At 36.3% G+C, this 17,649-nt stretch overlaps 2 protein-coding genes across 2 annotated transcripts; one reads left to right on the forward strand and one right to left on the reverse strand.

The window, feature by feature from the left end:
* LOC109233456 (ammonium transporter 2) lies at positions 806 to 4,863 on the forward strand. The gene is made up of 4 exons (XM_019399333.1): positions 806 to 1,528; positions 2,292 to 2,577; positions 3,099 to 3,202; positions 4,088 to 4,863. The coding sequence occupies exons 1-4, from the start codon at positions 887 to 889 to the stop codon at positions 4,523 to 4,525; spliced, it is 1,470 nt and encodes a 489-aa protein (XP_019254878.1). The 5' UTR covers positions 806 to 886; the 3' UTR covers positions 4,526 to 4,863.
* LOC109233781 (receptor-like protein 12) lies at positions 4,887 to 12,567 on the reverse strand. The gene is made up of 10 exons (XM_019399644.1): positions 12,512 to 12,567; positions 10,468 to 11,466; positions 10,247 to 10,339; positions 9,137 to 9,227; positions 7,769 to 7,983; positions 7,594 to 7,701; positions 6,644 to 7,287; positions 5,655 to 5,885; positions 5,265 to 5,596; positions 4,887 to 4,898 (listed from the first exon to the last, which is right to left on the reverse strand). The coding sequence occupies exons 1-10, from the start codon at positions 12,565 to 12,567 to the stop codon at positions 4,887 to 4,889; spliced, it is 2,781 nt and encodes a 926-aa protein (XP_019255189.1).

Genomic DNA, 17,649 nt, shown 5'->3' on the forward strand with positions numbered 1-17,649 from the left:
TGGAAAAATGAAATCAAATTGCGTGAATACACAGCATCGGCTGCTCTGATACCATGTTAGATTGTGGATGAGAACAGTGTTCATCCATGGAAGCCATTAGAGAGAAGCTGGAGAAGAGAAGAGAGAAAGGGATTTGAGAAATGAAACTGTTCCATTGCAAAGCTACTGTAGCAAAGCGTATATACAGACTAACTACTTCCACTAATGACAGCTCACTAACAGCTAGTAACCACCCTAACTAACTAACTAATTGTCTATCTATTAAATAAGTCACGTGTACAAATACATTTCCATTTGCACTAATAATACAGACCTTACACTTACCTTGGAAAAATAGACAAAATACACTCGACTCAAGGAAAATGAAAATGTTAACTTAATCTGATGATAATATAAAAAATTTAAACACTATTATTGGCAGCTTAAACTATATATACTCTAATTTGCTCCTGGATCGAAAGGCTACTTAATTACTCTAGTTACTTACCCATCATTTTTCTATGTCCTAATGAATTAAAATTATATACACTAACAAACGTAACATATTTTTTACCATCGTGCAATTTAATCAAATATAACAAGTTGTTGTTGTTGTTGTTATTATTATAATTATTATTATTATTATTATTTTTATTATTATTATTATTATTATTATTATTATAATATTAAATTGATATAAAAACAATTAGTACTCTACACGTTATTGTAAGATAATTTGAGTAGCCTAATAATATAAAGAAACTTATGAACAACAAGTGTAAGCTTGGTCAACTCTAGTTTCTCCACTTAACAACACATTGAATACCATACTATATAAAACAGAAGAAAAGACATAAACCGCATCTATTTGATCAAGAATTATTTTGGCCTCTCTGAAACTAAAGCCATGTCCTTACCAGGAGCTTATCAAACAGACTTACCTGCAGTACCGCCATGGCTAAACAAAGGCGACAACGCGTGGCAAATGACCGCTGCTACCCTTGTCGGCCTTCAAAGTATGCCCGGCCTCGTCATCCTTTACGCTAGCATAGTAAAGAAAAAATGGGCAGTTAACTCAGCTTTCATGGCTCTTTACGCATTTGCAGCTGTTCTCATCTGTTGGGTTTTAGTTGGCTATCGTATCGCCTTTGGCGATAAGCTTTTACCCTTTTGGGCAAAAGGCGCTCCTGCTTTAGGCCAAAAGTACTTAATCGGACGTGCAAGAGTACCTGAGACAACACACTATTATAGCAATGGGAATATTGAATCTCCTATGCTTGAACCTTTTTATCCTATGGCTGCACATGTTTATTTTCATTTCACTTTTGCTGCAATTACCATGATTTTATTAGCTGGTTCTGTTCTTGGTCGTATGAATATTAAAGCTTGGATGGCTTTTGTTCCTCTTTGGCTTATTTTTTGCTATACGGTTGGAGCTTTTAGCCTTTGGGGTGGTGGTTTTCTTTATCATTGGGGTGTTATTGATTATTCTGGTGGCTATGTTATTCATCTCTCTGCTGGAATTTCTGGATTCACTGCTGCTTATTGGGTATTTTTCTGTCTTTTCTTTCCTTGATTCCTTCTATAAAACTCTGTTTTACCATGTTATTACACTTTCTTGAGAGAAATAGATCCAAAAATTAAAGTCAATTTGTTCATTGTCGGAGTGATTAGTTTATTATGAGTGGGAATGACTCAGAGGCGGATTCAGAGATTATATTTGATGAGTTCAATTTTAGGTTCTACTACTAAACTCATTACATTTAATTTTGATAATAATATGTTCAAAATTTGTTATTTTTTGTAATTTTAGGGAATTTTTACATACATATCTCCGAAAATGCTTCAGTTCAGCCTGTTGATCTCCATCCACCACTGGCATGATCTATTATATGTGTACACTTTAATAAAAAAATTGTATATAAGTATACATGGTTCGAACTGAAAGCAATTGATTATGTTCAACTCAAAATCGGCTCCTCCTCTTATTCTTGTTTCCTATGTATGTTCCTCCAACATTTATATATGTGGAAGAATAGACTCTTATAGACTTTTGAAGTTCCAAAATTTACCAATTAGTGTTATTGTTCTTTCTTGCCATTACTCTTTTACGTCATTTCTCCGGCCGAGGGTCTATCAGAAGCAGTTTCTCTGCCTTCTAGGGTAGGGGTAAGACTGCGTATATTATACCCTCCGTAGACCTCATTTGTGGGAAATCACTGGATTTGTTGTTATTGTTGTTTGTTTGTTATTGTTCTTTCTTAATCTTCTTTTAGTTATCTTACTCAAATGGTTGGATATATTGATCTCAGGTTGGGCCAAGATTGAAGAGTGATAGGGAAAGGTTTCCACCAAACAATGTGTTGCTTATGCTTGCAGGAGCGGGGCTACTTTGGATGGGTTGGTCAGGTTTCAATGGAGGAGCACCTAATGCTGCAAATGTAGCTGCTCCTTTAGCTGTTTTAAACACAAATATTTCAGCAGCTACTAGTCTTCTTGTTTGGACAACCCTTGATGTTTTTTACTTTGGCAAACCATCAGTCATTGGAGCTGTTCAGGGTATGATGACTGGCCTCGCTTGTGTAACTCCTGGAGCAGGTAATTTCAATTCCTTATGTTGCTAAAAAAAGACGAGTTCAAGTTCTATGCACTAACTGAAGTATTTAGCTCGTAAATGCTAGTTAAGAGACTCACCGATTTCTCCTTGTGGAAGCGGATCTTCTGTAGTAACCACGACACGAATTACTGGTCGCTGGGAATCCTCACAAGACAGATGAAATCCCTTGTTTCCACAACCTAAAAATCCCTTCGATGAATGCAGAGAATCTAACCCTAGCCGTCTCTAGTATAGTGAAAAGCGTCCCTTTCAACTTATATATGCTCGTACTAGGATTTTAGAAGGAGGACTAGCTAATGGGTTAACAAGCTAATTAGCACCCCTTATGGAGGACCCGACTCAATAGCAATTTTCCAACACTAACAGTATAAATTAAATGATATTTACACGCAATAACGTGAGGTAATTAGAATTGTATCTCTATGATTAGATTAATTGGTATCCTGATAAAAATGATAACTAAGCTATTATAACATGTTGTTATTATTGCTTATTGATGTAGGAGTGGTGCAAGCTTGGGCAGCCATAGTAATGGGAATACTTTCAGGTAGCATTCCATGGTTCTCAATGATGATCCTCCACAAAAAGTCCACTTTTCTACAGCAGGTACTATATATTGTACTTTATTAACATTCCATTCTAAAGACTTGGCATAGAAAAAAAATTTAAAATAAACAAATAAAGACTTGTCTTAGAGTTGGTAATTGTATTCATATATGGTTGTTGAAATTGAAAAGTTTTTATGTCAAAATAAGTTGCTATCCAACCTTCCCCTGTTCCTACGACTCTTACCATGTCATACTCGAATGAAGGAGAAAAGTAGGTCAGCACTAATTAAGTACTTCACGTGTGAACAGGGCAAAGCCAGCCTTATAGCTACGAGTTCGGCAAAACCTAAACTTTTGCTCAAATTTTGTATTTATGTTAATAAATTCATTGAATATGTATAAATAGACTATTTAGAACCTGGTACATAGAAAGGATTATGGTAAAAAATACATAAACTAAAAATCTTAGCTCCACCTCTATGAACAACTTGCTTTTTTTGTTAGGTACACAAGCAAAATCTGTAGTATAACAACACCCCCCAATACCCCACTTCGTTTACTTGCCGGTCCAATGATTTAATCAATTATGAACATTGGAAGAAACTTGTTCACACCTGATATTTACGTCAAATTATATTAACTTATCATCTTTAGTGATAAATGAGGTAAAAGAGAATGTTAATTAGTCATAGTCTAATGATAAAAGTTTATGCGCAGACACATGTGAAATAGGATTTAGCTTATATACAGTACAATGTAAAGAAATTTTACCCAATTAGTGTATCTTAAACTGTTGTAGCAGGTTGGCTGTCTTATTTTACTAGTTGCTAATCCCACTTATTATGGACGTTTACCAAATAGTTAATTTTTTAAATCATAACATGACAGTATGCAATTTCTTTTACGCAATAAGTTTAATATCTTCGTTGTTGTATAATAACAGGTGGATGATACATTGGCTGTGTTTCACACACACGCTGTAGCAGGACTTTTAGGCGGTTTATTAACTGGTCTTCTAGCAGAACCAACTCTTTGTAGTATTATTCTTCCAGTAAGTAACACAAGGGGTGCATTTTATGGTGGAAGTGGTGGAATGCTTTTCCTTAAGCAAATAGTTGCAGCTCTCTTTATCATTGGTTGGAACATAGTTGCAACGACAATAATACTACTCGCGATAAGGTTGTTTATCCCATTAAGAATGTCAGATGAGCAGCTAATGATTGGAGATGACGCGGTACATGGAGAAGAAGCCTATGCCCTTTGGGGCGATGGCGAGAAATATGATCCCACAAGACATGGTTGGCATGGCTCAGATTCTCCACAAGAAACAATACCAACTGGTATTGTCAATGGAGCGCGAGGAGTAACAATTAATTTATAACATGTTACATCAATTCTCAAACCACTCTTCCCAACATTGGCATTTCATTTGGCGCCCTGAGACACATACATCTATTGGTTTACACATTACAGGATTATATTTGTATATGGAAATTAGTGGAATTTTAGAGAAGGCGTCTGGTTGTGACTTGTGAGTGAAAAGTGAGTGCAAGATATCCTGTAAATATCCTTGAAATCCCCTCAGTTTGTACAATATTCCTCTTTATAGGATATTCATGTTGCAGTTCTGTAGATTTTCTGTCTTAATGTTTCCATTTCCTTAGCTTTGATCTGAGTAGCTTTGGTACTTCATTTCTTCAATAACAAAACTTTCAGCAAGTATTATTTGTTAACCTTTCTTTTTAAGCAGCTAGCTAGCAAAATCAGAATAAAGTAAAAGAGCTAGTTTGTTTTACAGAAGCCAAATAACTGAAAAATGATAAACACGTCATCATCACAATCCTCTGAAAATTATTCCTTAAATTCACAATTCCTCAGTAGGAACTAAGTCCATGTAGAGGAAAGGAAAAACAATATAGAACAAAGTATTATAAACTCCTTCAAAAAGAATGTAAAAGTAATCTTTAAAGCTTTTATAGTTATACTTATCTTGACCTCCTTTGTTTTTTAATCCTGCCACTCTTTTTGTGCTGACAAAAAATTCTGAAAAGAAGTCTATCAATGAACTCATTATATCTTCGGCTATGCAAAAGAAGCCAGATTATGATGCTAAAACTCACAGAAGATCCCAAGGCAAAACTTATATACTTCCCATCAATTTCATGTTCGGAATGGTTGTTAGGTTGTAACAATCCATTCACGTTGGTATCACTGCACGTTTTCTTTAAAGGAAAATCGCACAACCCCGTATTCCCTTCAATGGAATCTACTGAGAACGACTGAAATTGATTGCCTCTTGGAATCCTACCAGAAAGTTGATTAAAAGATAGGTTCAAGAATGAAAGGAATGTGAGACCTACAAGCTCATCCGGAATCCTCCCACTTAACTGGTTAACTGAAAGATCTAAGGACTCAAGCTGACTCAACTTTCCCAGGGCCTGTGGTATTCTTCCTGTCAAAGCATTATGTGATAAATTAAGAAGGTATAGCAATTTGAGATCTCCTAATACTTGAGGTATCACCCCTTGAGGTATCAATCGATGTAAAAACTTCAAGAATATTCACAATCTCCATCTCCTGACCTTTGAGAACTACAGTCACTCTAGCTTGATAATATATGTTTAAATGTTCGACATTCAAGTACTGGTGCTTGGGCTTTGGATTGCTACTTTGCATCATGCCTTCCCAGTTCGAGAAGTATTGTGGTATCAGAGCTCCCCTGAAATTATTGGAAGAAATATCTACAATTTAAAGCCTTGGCCATGTTTGATTAGCTATAGGACACTGGAGATTCCCATGGAACTCATTCGACCTTAAAATTAAGACATGCAAACTAGGTAATTTCGCCAAAATGCATGGGAATGTATCTCTAATCTTGTTGTTTCCAACATCCAAAACCTTCAAAACTGCACATCTTTCCAAGGATCTCGGAACTTTTCCTTCTAAAATATTGCTGCTGAGGTCTAAAATTTGTGAACTGCAACTCAGCGGAAATGTATCAGGAATACTTCCACTTAGATTGTTTCTATCTAGATTTAGTACCTTAAAAGAGTCAACTTTTTGGAATAGACATGGAGGTATTTTGTTGTTTAAGGAGTTGTTTGACATATTGAGGAGTAAAAGCTGATCTAGATTGCATATGGTAAAGGGTATTGATCCGGTAAATCTATTATTGGCAAGTGAAAAGTAGACAAGATAAGTAGAGAGGACGGGGAATCCCCTTTGATACTGTTGGAATGCAAGTCAATGACCTTAAGAGTGGTAGATATGGGGTACGGTTTTTCAAGAGAATCCAAGAGATTGTAAGAAAGATTCAAATGAAACAGATCTTCATTCCCTACTCTCCAAATCCACCTTGGTATTTCCCCTTGAATGTTGTTGACTGAAAGGTCTAATTCTGACATCCTCTACTCGTTTTTAAGATCCAGAAACTTCGCCAATTTGCATGAGGCCAATCTAAGTACTCTCAATTGGGGAAAGTGAAAGGATGTCGAATTACTGTCCTGTACATCAACTCTCAAGTTGTTGTAAGAAAGATCAAGCACGGTTAATCTAGGAAGCCCCTTGATCACTTCTATACTAATGCTCCCGCCAAACGAGTTGGACAAAAGTATTAGTTCTGAAAGCCTTTTGAGTTTGAAAATAGACCGAGGGATCGATCCATTTAGATGGTTATTGCTCAAATCAAGTGTTTCCAGAACGGAAGAGGATGCATTAGCAAATTCATGGACTTCTCCACTGAAGTGATTATTCTGAAGTTGAAGTACATGCAATGAAGGGAGGGAAAGGAGAAATGATGGAACTGTCCCACTAATGGAATTCTTTTCCAACTTTAGATAACCAAGGTCTAAAAGGCCTTCAAAATGAGCAAAAGAAAGTGGACCTGTTAGATTGTTATGAGAAAGGTCAATGTAATAGAGCTTCTTTGCCTTATGAAACATTGGGATTAAACCAGTAAAACTGTTCAATGACAAGTCTAAATAAGCTAGGTTTGTGAGATTTTCCACTGCTAATGGAATATGTCCACTAAGATTGCATGAACGTACGTCAATCTTGGTTAAGGTTGTGAGGTTAAAAATTGAATCTGGAAGTGAACCGGTGAAACTCGTGTAGCTAAGGTCTACATCCCTTAATGAACCTTCCCTCGGAAATTCAGGTAATATTCCAGTGAGGCATCATATAAATCAAGCTCCTGTAAAGTTGGTATTTGAAAGATTTTACTTGGAAATACACCTCGCAAGTTGCACTTACTGAGACTGAGGGTTGTCAATTTTGTAAAATTTGCTAGAAATTCTGGAACTACAGTGGATAACATGTTATAATCGAGATGAATGATTTCAAGGAAACGAAGATTTAGAAGGGCGGGATCAAGAGGGCCTGAAATGTTACAACCTATCATGCTTAACACTGTTAACTGAGGGAGAGATGAAGATAAAGCCGAGCACCAACCACTCCCATTTCAATGAAATGTTCACGCCGTTAAGATAAAGTTCTCTAAGATTTGATAGGTTTCCAACCAATGATTTTAGATCTGGGCTCTCAAGCTTTAACTTGATGCTAGAAAGGTCAAGGAACACTAACTTTGTCAATCTTGACAATTCCATTGGAATCTGCCCCTCAAAACCAGCATATGACAAATTCAGGTACTTCAAGTTTGTGAAGCTGATAAATTTCTTTTGGTATTTGAGTAGAGTACAAGTAATTATAAGCCAAATTCAGCTTTTCAAGATACTTAAGATCAAATAGACTGGTTGAGTTCTCAACTCCACCAGAAATTGTTTCGTCGTCCAGTTCCAGAACAAGCACATGACCTTCCTGATCACAACTTACACCTGGCCACTGGCAACAATCAGTGTTTTGATCCCACCTGACTAGTTTGGTTGACAAAGAAGAATCGAACGTAAGGCTATTCTTGAGTTTAAGCAACAAGGCTTTTTGATCCCCCAAACATTGGCCATATACTACTGAAATATTAATACTGATCAGAAATACCACTAGTGTGGTGATGAAAAAAAGTTGTAGCAAGAGTGCTATTTTCATAGTGAGGCAATAATATGAAGTGTAGTAATGAATTTTAATGATAAACTTTTATATAAATGGAATCTATAAATGGAATCAGGAGGTGACATATAATCTTGGCCGGCACTCGCAAAGAAATATGAAGCAAAAGATAAGGAAGAAGCAACCAAATGCAAGCAGTTGCTGATTTTTCAAAAAGTCAAGACAGCATCACCAATTTTTCCTACTTCAGACATTTTAAAGTCTGAACAAAGTTGATGTTTCTGTTTTTTCTCTTCTTTAGTCCTTAGTCTCTAACTTAAGACAAATTCCTATATTTGGTTTACTCTCTGTAGTTTTCTGTTGACTTGATTTGTGCGTGAGCAAGTCAACCTAAAGGAGTGTCATGCATGAAACTTAATTATTCTTAATTAGGTAGTGGAAATAATGGTTTTCTTGAATCGAAATGACAGTAATAATACATATTACATGCAAATCACATAAATACCATGTATTGCTCCCAAACTATTTTAATTCTATCACTTATATTATCCTCCTTTCACCCCTGAGTAAATACTACTCCCTCCGATTCAGAATATTAGTCGTCTTAAAAAATTGAATCAGTTATAGAAGGACAGCAAAATGTTGATTCTGTCACAATGTAGGAGTAACACCTTAAAACTAGCAGAACAACAATAACGGGAAATGGACCAACTGATTTCCAGACATTTTAGAAGTTGCCACCCAAAGCCAATCATTCAGCTACTCGTTTGATGGATTTTAGCCTGTTTGAATTTTCTGATAGTCGAAGTCATAACATTATATTTCATTGCTACTTCACCTAGAGCAGGGTAGAGCAAATAGAATGGAACACTCATACTTTGAGTTAGAATGCTCAGATAGTTAGATTAGCTGCCATATTTCCAGGGAAATTAAATCTGAATATAACCCTGGAAACACCTAACGCTCCACTTTCAACTAGGATAAAACTTACTATCAGTGAAGGATTAAACTTATACGCGCTGACAGTGTAAAATTTACTATCAGTGTATTTTAACAGGTTAAGCATTCCTGCCTTAGTTTGGCTGTCAGTAAGACAATTCAGCTATGAACTGGAAGCCTGTTAAATGATTGGATTAATTCCATTACCTGAATATAATCAGGTTCACATCTCCAAAAAAATTGTGATTGATGTGGAGAAAAAAAAAACACACAAAAGATTGAATTATCAAAACCACTATTAGAACTGCTTTTAGAATCATACATTTGCCAGAGATGAGGTGAAGAATACAAAAATAAGGCATTTGAGCATATCTATTCTTCAACTTATGTTTAACCAGCACTTTCCCTTAAAGTTTAAACCTGTATGTTTATTCAGTCATCAGTACACAGTCAAAAGGGTAATACTTAATCTGTAGGTGGTTGAATGAATTTGACTAAAAATTAATCTCTATTGCACCTAAAATCTGTGTATTCTGTCCCATTTTTGTTCGATTTAATAGTGCTTGGTTCCTAGAATTTCAACTCATTATGCACTATTCACAATAACCTGCAGATTGGCATGGCTTAATTAGTTAAACTGAACTGATATTTGAAACAACGATCTTCAACTTTTCATAAACAATAAATAATTTGAGGTTATATAAATTAAAAAAAAACTAAGATTTTGATCTAGCTTGCTACTTCATTACTTCAGTAACAAAACTTTCAGCAGGTGTTATTTCTTAACCTTTCTTTCTAAACAGCTAGCTAACAAAATCAGAATAAAGTAAAGAAGTTGTTTATTTGGTAGGAATCCTAATAACTGAAAAATGATAACCACATTGTCATCCCAATATTCTGAAAATTATTCTTTAGATTCAAACTTCAAATACACTTTCCTAAAAACATTCAACAGGCACTAATTTCACACAGAATAAATCTTAAGGAACACATCCGGTCCACAGAAAACAAAGAAAAAAATAGAGTATTATGAACTCCTCCAAACCTTAACAACATGCAGGTTTATCCAAGAACACAGAATGTAAAACATTGAACTTAAATGCTAATAATCATACTGCAGCAACTTTACTAGCCTTTTGTTCTACAGCAAACCTTAACTTACCTTGACCTCCTTCGACTTTTATTCGTTCCACTCATTTTGTGCTGACCCAAAATTCTGAAAAGAAGTCTATCAACGAGCTCATTATATCTTCGGCTATGCAAAAATTACAGTGCCAAAACTCACAGAAGATCCCAAGGGAAAACTTATATATTTCTCGTCAACTATTTCATGATCAGAGTGGCTGCTAGGTTGTGGCAATTCACTCAGTACTTTGGTGTCACTGCATGTTTTCTTTAAAGGAAAATTGCACAACCCCGTGTTCCCTTCGAAGGTTCAAGACAGAAAGGAATGTGAGACCTACAAGCTCATCTGGAATTCTTCCACTTAACTGGTTAACTGAGAAATCTAAGGATTCAAGCTGCGTCAACTTTCCAACGGACTTTGGTATTCTTCCTGTCAAAGCATTGTGTGAGAAGTTAAGATGGTGAAGTGATTTGAGATTTCCCAATATCTCAGGTATCGCCCCTTGAAAGTTGTTGCAAGAGAAATCAATGGATGTAAAAACTACAAGAATTTTTACAGTTTCCATTGAAAGACCTTTGAAAGTTAATGTCACCCTGACTTGATAATATATGTTGCTATATTTAACATCCAAGTACTGGCGCTCTGGCTCCGGATTGACACTGCTTCGCGTCATGCCTTCTAAGTTCGAGAAGTATTGTGGTAGCAGAGCTCCACTGAAATTATTGGAAGCAAGATCCACAATTTGAAGCGTTGACCACGTTTGATCAGCAATAGGACACTGGAGATTCCCATGGAACTTGTTTGACCTCAAGACTAGGACATGCAAATTGGAAAATTTCTTCAACATGCATGGAAATTTACTTCTAATCATGTTATTTCCAATATCCAAAACCTCCAAAAATTCACATCTTTGTAATGATCTTGGAAACTTTCCTTCTAAGATATTGTTGCTGAGTTCTAAAGTTCTCAACTTGCAATTTAGCGGGAATGTATCAGGAATAATGCCACTTAGTTTGTTTCTCCCTATATTCAACACTACGAGACGATCAGCTAGCTTTTGGAATATACATGGAGGTATTTTGCTATTTATGGAGTTGTTTGACATATCAAGAAACTGAAGCTCATCTAGATTGCATATCGAAGAGGGTATCGATCCTGTAAGTTTATTATTGGCAAGTGAAAGGTAAGTAATACTACTTGTCCAGTTTGCAAAGCGATCTGTGTCAGCACGTAGAAAGGGTGGATTGCCGTTGATCCTGTTTGAACTCAAGTCAATGACCCTAGTGTTTAACTAAAAAATAAGTTTTTTAGTCAAAGCTAGAAATTAGAAGAATCGGGTTACTAATAATCGAAAAAGTAAATAAAGAAAGAAATTTTAGAATAGCCAAGTATGAAAGCTGGTAAATCAAAGTATATTCCAATAGTCACCTCCCCCTACAATTGTTTGTTTCTTCCCTTTTTATAGCTCTTTTGGGATACGAGCCTTACCTTTGTCATAATAATGCTATTATGGGCAATTAATAACTTTAAATGTTACGTTATACAATCATTCTCCCTCCGGTCCAAAATAAGTGATTTTTTGGATGTTTTCACGCAAATTAAGAAATTCACCTTTTAGCATTAATTAGCAATGGAATTGACCATATTAACCTTTACTATCTCACATAAACACTCCTAACACATATTCCAACATCATTTACTTCAAGGACAATGTAGGAAAAAAATAATTAATCCATTCTTGAAATCTGGAAAAATCACTTATTTTGGACCACAAGAAAAAGGCCAAAAAATCACTTATTTTGGACCGGAGGGAGTATACATTAAATACATATTTTCTAACGTTTCCAATAATTAATACTCATTAAATGCTGTATCTGGGCTCCTTTTTGCTGTCAGATTCATTCCTTTGATTCTTCACTATGTTTGAGTTTTAAATGTCTAGAATAGGTACGAGCGTTGAATTACTTGTATGGCTGCTCGCACCCCCTCCATTTAATTTACTCGTATCTATTGTTGCTCGTATCTGCTGTTGCTCGTATCTGTTAACCAACCTTATTTCTTTGACTGTTTGACCAGTCTATATGTCATGACACGTCGCCATATACATAAATATAATTTTTCCCAATACAGATAGTCCCCCCACTTTCCATTTATTCATCAGTTTGAATATTTGGGAAGTGGAATTCATTAAAGGGAGAATTTTGTCACCATTAATGCTCTGACAGAGTTTGACGCTTCACTTATTACTTTCATTTAATGCGCTGGACACGTGTCATTCTCTTATTGGTCATACAATTGTACAGCACTTTCTTAGGCTTTCTTTTCGGCTTCCCTGTCCACGAAATATCAGTTATCATTATTATGGACTTCCCATCACTATACTCTTTCCTTCTGACGGTCATTCATTAGTATAAATATAACTTCCATCTTTGTCTTCTACCATTTAAAGCGTATTGAACACTTTAATTTTTCAAAACTTTTATTCACTTCTTCTTCACTTCAATCTTCTTTGTCATGGCTTCTCCGAACCCTAACCCTAGAAGAACTCCTATTTTAGACAGCTTTCCCAATGCTCCCGTTAGGCACAGAAGAGGTGGTGGTGGTAGACTCCGTAGTTTAGGATCTGTCCGTGGTGGTAGTTCACTCACACCTTCTTCTAGTTCTGCCCTTCTTCTAGAACTGGAGGTTCCCATTCTCAAAGGTTTTCTTCCAGAAACAAAGAATCCTCTGAACCTTTACGCGAACCTTTAGTGGAAGAAATAGTTCCAACGGACTTATCTTTTTACCATGACAGGGAATCTCTCAGAACTCAAGTCGCCTCTTTAAATCGAGTTGATACTTATCCTTCTCAAATTACTGACCCTTTAATCCCCATAATTCGTAGAGATTGTCATTGGAGTGATGATTTCCCTATCATCATTCCTAATCCAAATCAGAGAATCACCTCCTACATTACTGAATTTTCTTTTGTTTATACGTATCCCTTTACTTTAGGGTTTAAACCAGCCATTGATCCAGTTNGATAGTTTAAATGTTTGAAAAATATTTTCTTTATGAATTCGTTTTCTCTAGTTGAGGAAATATTTTCGTATCAAAGAGAAAACATTTTCCAAACTCTTTTCGACCTTCTCCCATCCCCACCAACCCCCACCACCCCACCCAACCCCTACCCCACACCATCCCCACCTCACCCCCTCCTCTCACCCAACCACCACCCACCCTACCCCAACCCCTCCCCACCTAAATATATAAAAATATCAATTAGAGTACTTTATTTTCAGATGAAAAAAGTATTTTCTTTTATTTCAACAAAATGAGTACTTTCTTTTCATGATGTCGAATGATTTATTTAACTAAATGTTGTTGACAAAAATAATCATCAAACATGAAAAAAATTGAAAATAAAGAAGAAATACATTATCACAAGAAATAAAATTTATATCAATAAAATAAAGGACGAATACTGAGCTATTTTTTAGGTATCACAATAAAATAAAAGAAAGTACTCATCCATGGAACCTTTTCTAAATTAGTTTAATCTCTTTAATGCAACTTCAGAAATCAAATATAAAGTTCTTCTATCTTTCCATTGCAACTTCAGAAATTTAAATCTTAAGTAGTTCAAGCTCTTCAAAGCACTTCAAATTTCGAATCTGAAGTTCTTCTATCTTTCAATTGCAACTTCGGAAATTCAAATCTTAAGTAGTTCAATATATCAATACAACTTAGACAACTTAAGATTCAAAATCGAATTCAAAATCTAAAGTTCTGAAACATAAATTTGTTCTTTGAATTTTAGTAATCCAATTCTATACCCAAATCTACTCCAAATTAGCTCAAATTTGAAATATAACTTTCAATATCATAAAAAACAAATCACAATCATTAAGTTGTTGAAACAACAACAAATTTAACAAATTTATTTTGCAACTAAGAAGAAGAAACCCTAAACACAAAGAAGAAGAAGAAAGCGGCAGTGCAGAAGAAGAGAAAAATGTACGTATCTAAAGTTACAAAAAATTGAATTTCAGTGAAACTTTTTTATAACAGTTGATACATATTCGATCAATAGCACAAAATTGGACGCCACATGAAAATTTTACCTTTTTCTTCTTTTGTTTCGTACCCGCCGCCTTCGGATCAAATTGCATATACGAAAAATTGACTGCATATATCTTTGTATAATTTATCAGGAACGAGTAAAATCATTTTAGTTGGACTACTCTGTTTCGTAGATGATTGCGTTAAAACCACTAAACCAATTTTTATGATAGAAATATCATTCTAACTTTACCTAAACATCACAAAAGTCAGTAAACTAATTTTGTAATCAAAACTTCAATCCCAAGTTGTTTAACCAAAAAATAGGTTTTTAGTCAAAGCTAGAAATTAAAAGAATCGGGTTACTGATAATCGAAAAAGTAAATAAAGAAAGAAATTTTAGAATAGCCAAGTATGAAAGCTGGTAAATCAAAGTATATTCCAATAGTCACCTCCCCCTACAATTGTTTGTTTCTTCCCTTTTTATAGCTATTTTGGGATACGAGTCTTACCTTTGTCATAATAATGCTATTATGGACAATTAATGGCTTTAAATGTTACGTTATACAATCATATACATTAAATACATATTTTCTAACGTTTCCAATAATTAATACTCATTAAATGTTGTATCTGGACTCCTTTTTGCTGTCAGATTCATTCCTTTGATTCTTCACTATCTTTGAGTTTTAAATGTCTTGAATAGGTACGAGCGTTGAATTACTTGTATGACTGCTCGCACCCCCTCCATTTAATTTACTCGTATCTGTTGTTGCTCGTATCTGTTGTTGCTCGTATCTGTTAACCAACCTTATTTCATTGACTGTTTGACCAGTGTATATGTCATGACACGTCGCCATATACATAAATATAATTTTCCTCAATACAGATAGTCCCCCCACTTTCCATTTATTCATCAGTTTGAATATTTGGGAAGTGGAATTCATTAAGGGAGAATTTTTGTCACCATTAATGCTCTGACAGAGTTTGACGCTTCACTTATTACTTTCATTTAATGCGCTGGACACGTGTCATCCTCTTATTGGTCATACAATTGTACAGTACTTTCTTAGGCTTTCTTCCTTTCTTTTCGGCTTCCCTGTCCACGAAGTGTCAGTTATCATTATTATGGACTTCCCATCACTATACTCTTTCCTTCTGACGGTCATTCACTAGTATAAATATAACTTTCATCTTTGCCTTCTACCATTTAAAGCGTATTGAACACTTTAATTTTTCAAAACTTTTATTCACTTCTTCTTCACTTCAATCTTCTTTGTCATTGCTTCTCCAAACCCTAACCCTAGAAGAACTCCTATTTTAGACAGCTTTCCCAATGCTCCCATTAGCCACAGAAGAGGTGGTGGTGGTAGACTCCGTAGTTTAGGATCTGTTCGTGGTGGTAGTTCACTCGCACCTTCTTCTAGTTCTGGCCCTTCTTCTAGAACTGGAGGTTCCCATTCTCAAAGGTTTTCTTCCAGAAACAAAGAATCCTCTGAACCCTTACGCGAACCTTTTGTGGAAGAAATAGTTCCAACGGACTTATCTTTTTACCATGACAGGGAATCTCTCAGAACTCAAGTCGCCTCTTTAAATCGAGTTGATACTTATCCTTCTCAAATTACTGACCCTTTAATCCCCATAGTTCGTAGAGATTGTCATTGGAGTGATGATTTCCCTATCATCATTCCTAATCCAAATCAGAGAATCACCTCCTACATTACTGGATTTTCTTTTGTTTATACGTATCCCTTTACTTTAGGATTTAAACCAGCCATTGATCCAGTTATTCTGGATTTTTTTGTCGCTTTTTTAATGTTAGCTTGGGTCAAATTGGCCCAATCGTTTGGAGGGCAGTCGCCTGCTTAAGGCACCCACTAACTTGGCGGATGCCGAATTTACTTTTCCCCAACCTAATTCATCTCTATTCCCCTAGGCTTTTTCGCAACGGCGTTTTTACCCTAGCAGCTAGGAGCAAGAGGGTTTTAGTGAGCCCCGAGGACGATAAAGACCGTGGCTGGTATGCCCGGTTTGTTGCTGCCCCACTGCTGGTTTAGTGGGTGAAAATAACATTCCCTTCCCCGAGAAGTGGAACTTTGCACGTAAGTGTTAAATCTTCCTCGTGCCTTTCCCTTTCAGGTTTTATCACCTTTTTCTAATGTCGCTTCTTTTTTCCTTTCTCAGCAACCATGGGCGTTGTGGAACCGTGCCCAACTTCCGTGGTTGGGTAGGAAAATTGTTGAAGGCCGCTCCAATGGAGGGTAGGTCGTGGAAAAACCTTTCCAGCCATTATGGTTGGAAAGTAAAAACTCATGGTAAGGGTTTCTATTTTACCTTGTCTGTATCTAAATATCTTCTTTGTTCTAACTTTTATCCTTCTTTTTATCAGGATTCGCTATTCGTGGGGTCACCGCAGAGTCAATCATAGCGCTCGTGACTCTTTGAGTACTCGCACCTCTTCAGCCCAAGATGTATTCTTGAGTTCTTCAAAAAGAAAAACTACTGAAACTGAAGAAGAAGATTCAGAGGAGGAAGATGAGGGTTCCCTGGTGAGGAGACCTCGAGCCTGGAGACGTATCGTCTCTGATGATGAGGCTAAAGTTTCCCCTCATCTATCTCCCTCCAAGTCTGTTATTACTCCAGTTATCATTCCTGATGATGACGTCTCTCCTCACGACACTCGTGAGTCTATCGATCAACTTTTTGCTAGTGGTTTTGGTAGTGAAAACTTAGGACCTATTCTAGATGAAATTCCCTTATCTTCTTCTTCATCTCCCGTACCTATGATTGCTCCTTTACCTTCATCAACTGTTGCTTCTGTTACTCCTTCTATCGCTCCTCCTTTGTCTGTTCCTCCATCTATCGTTCACCATACGAAGGTGGGCTCTTCAAGCAAGAGTACTACTATGAGGAGCGTAACCATTGAAGTTCCTGCTAACAACAGCCTCTTGAGAAAATCTGGTCAGGCTGATATTTGGCTCGAGCCTTTGATTGGCCCCATTGAAAAAACAAAACTTGAAAGCCACAGCAACCTGACCCTCATGAATGACATAGTGCATGCCACTTTAAAGGTATTCTTCTTTCCTACTTTTCTCCATTCTGTAAAAGATTTTGAGCAAAATCTCCCTCTTGGAGAAGGTAGCACGTGATTCTCAGTTTGAGGCAAACAACTGGAAGGAACAGTTTGGCAGTGTTTAACTCGACGTGGAGGATTTACAAGAGAACAAGAGTGCCTTAGAACAACAGGTTCGAGCACTCACTTCCGAGTTGGGGGTCATCAAGGCTTCGTTGAATCAGGGGGAAAAGGAAAGAGAACGTCTTGAGTCTTCATTTTCTGAACAGTTATCCAGGGCCAGTGAAGAAATCAGGGCGTTGAAGGATCTTTTGAACCAAAAAGA

This window comes from Nicotiana attenuata, chromosome 10, assembly GCF_001879085.1.
Source record: "Nicotiana attenuata strain UT chromosome 10, NIATTr2, whole genome shotgun sequence".
Classification (NCBI taxonomy): domain Eukaryota; kingdom Viridiplantae; phylum Streptophyta; class Magnoliopsida; order Solanales; family Solanaceae; genus Nicotiana; species Nicotiana attenuata.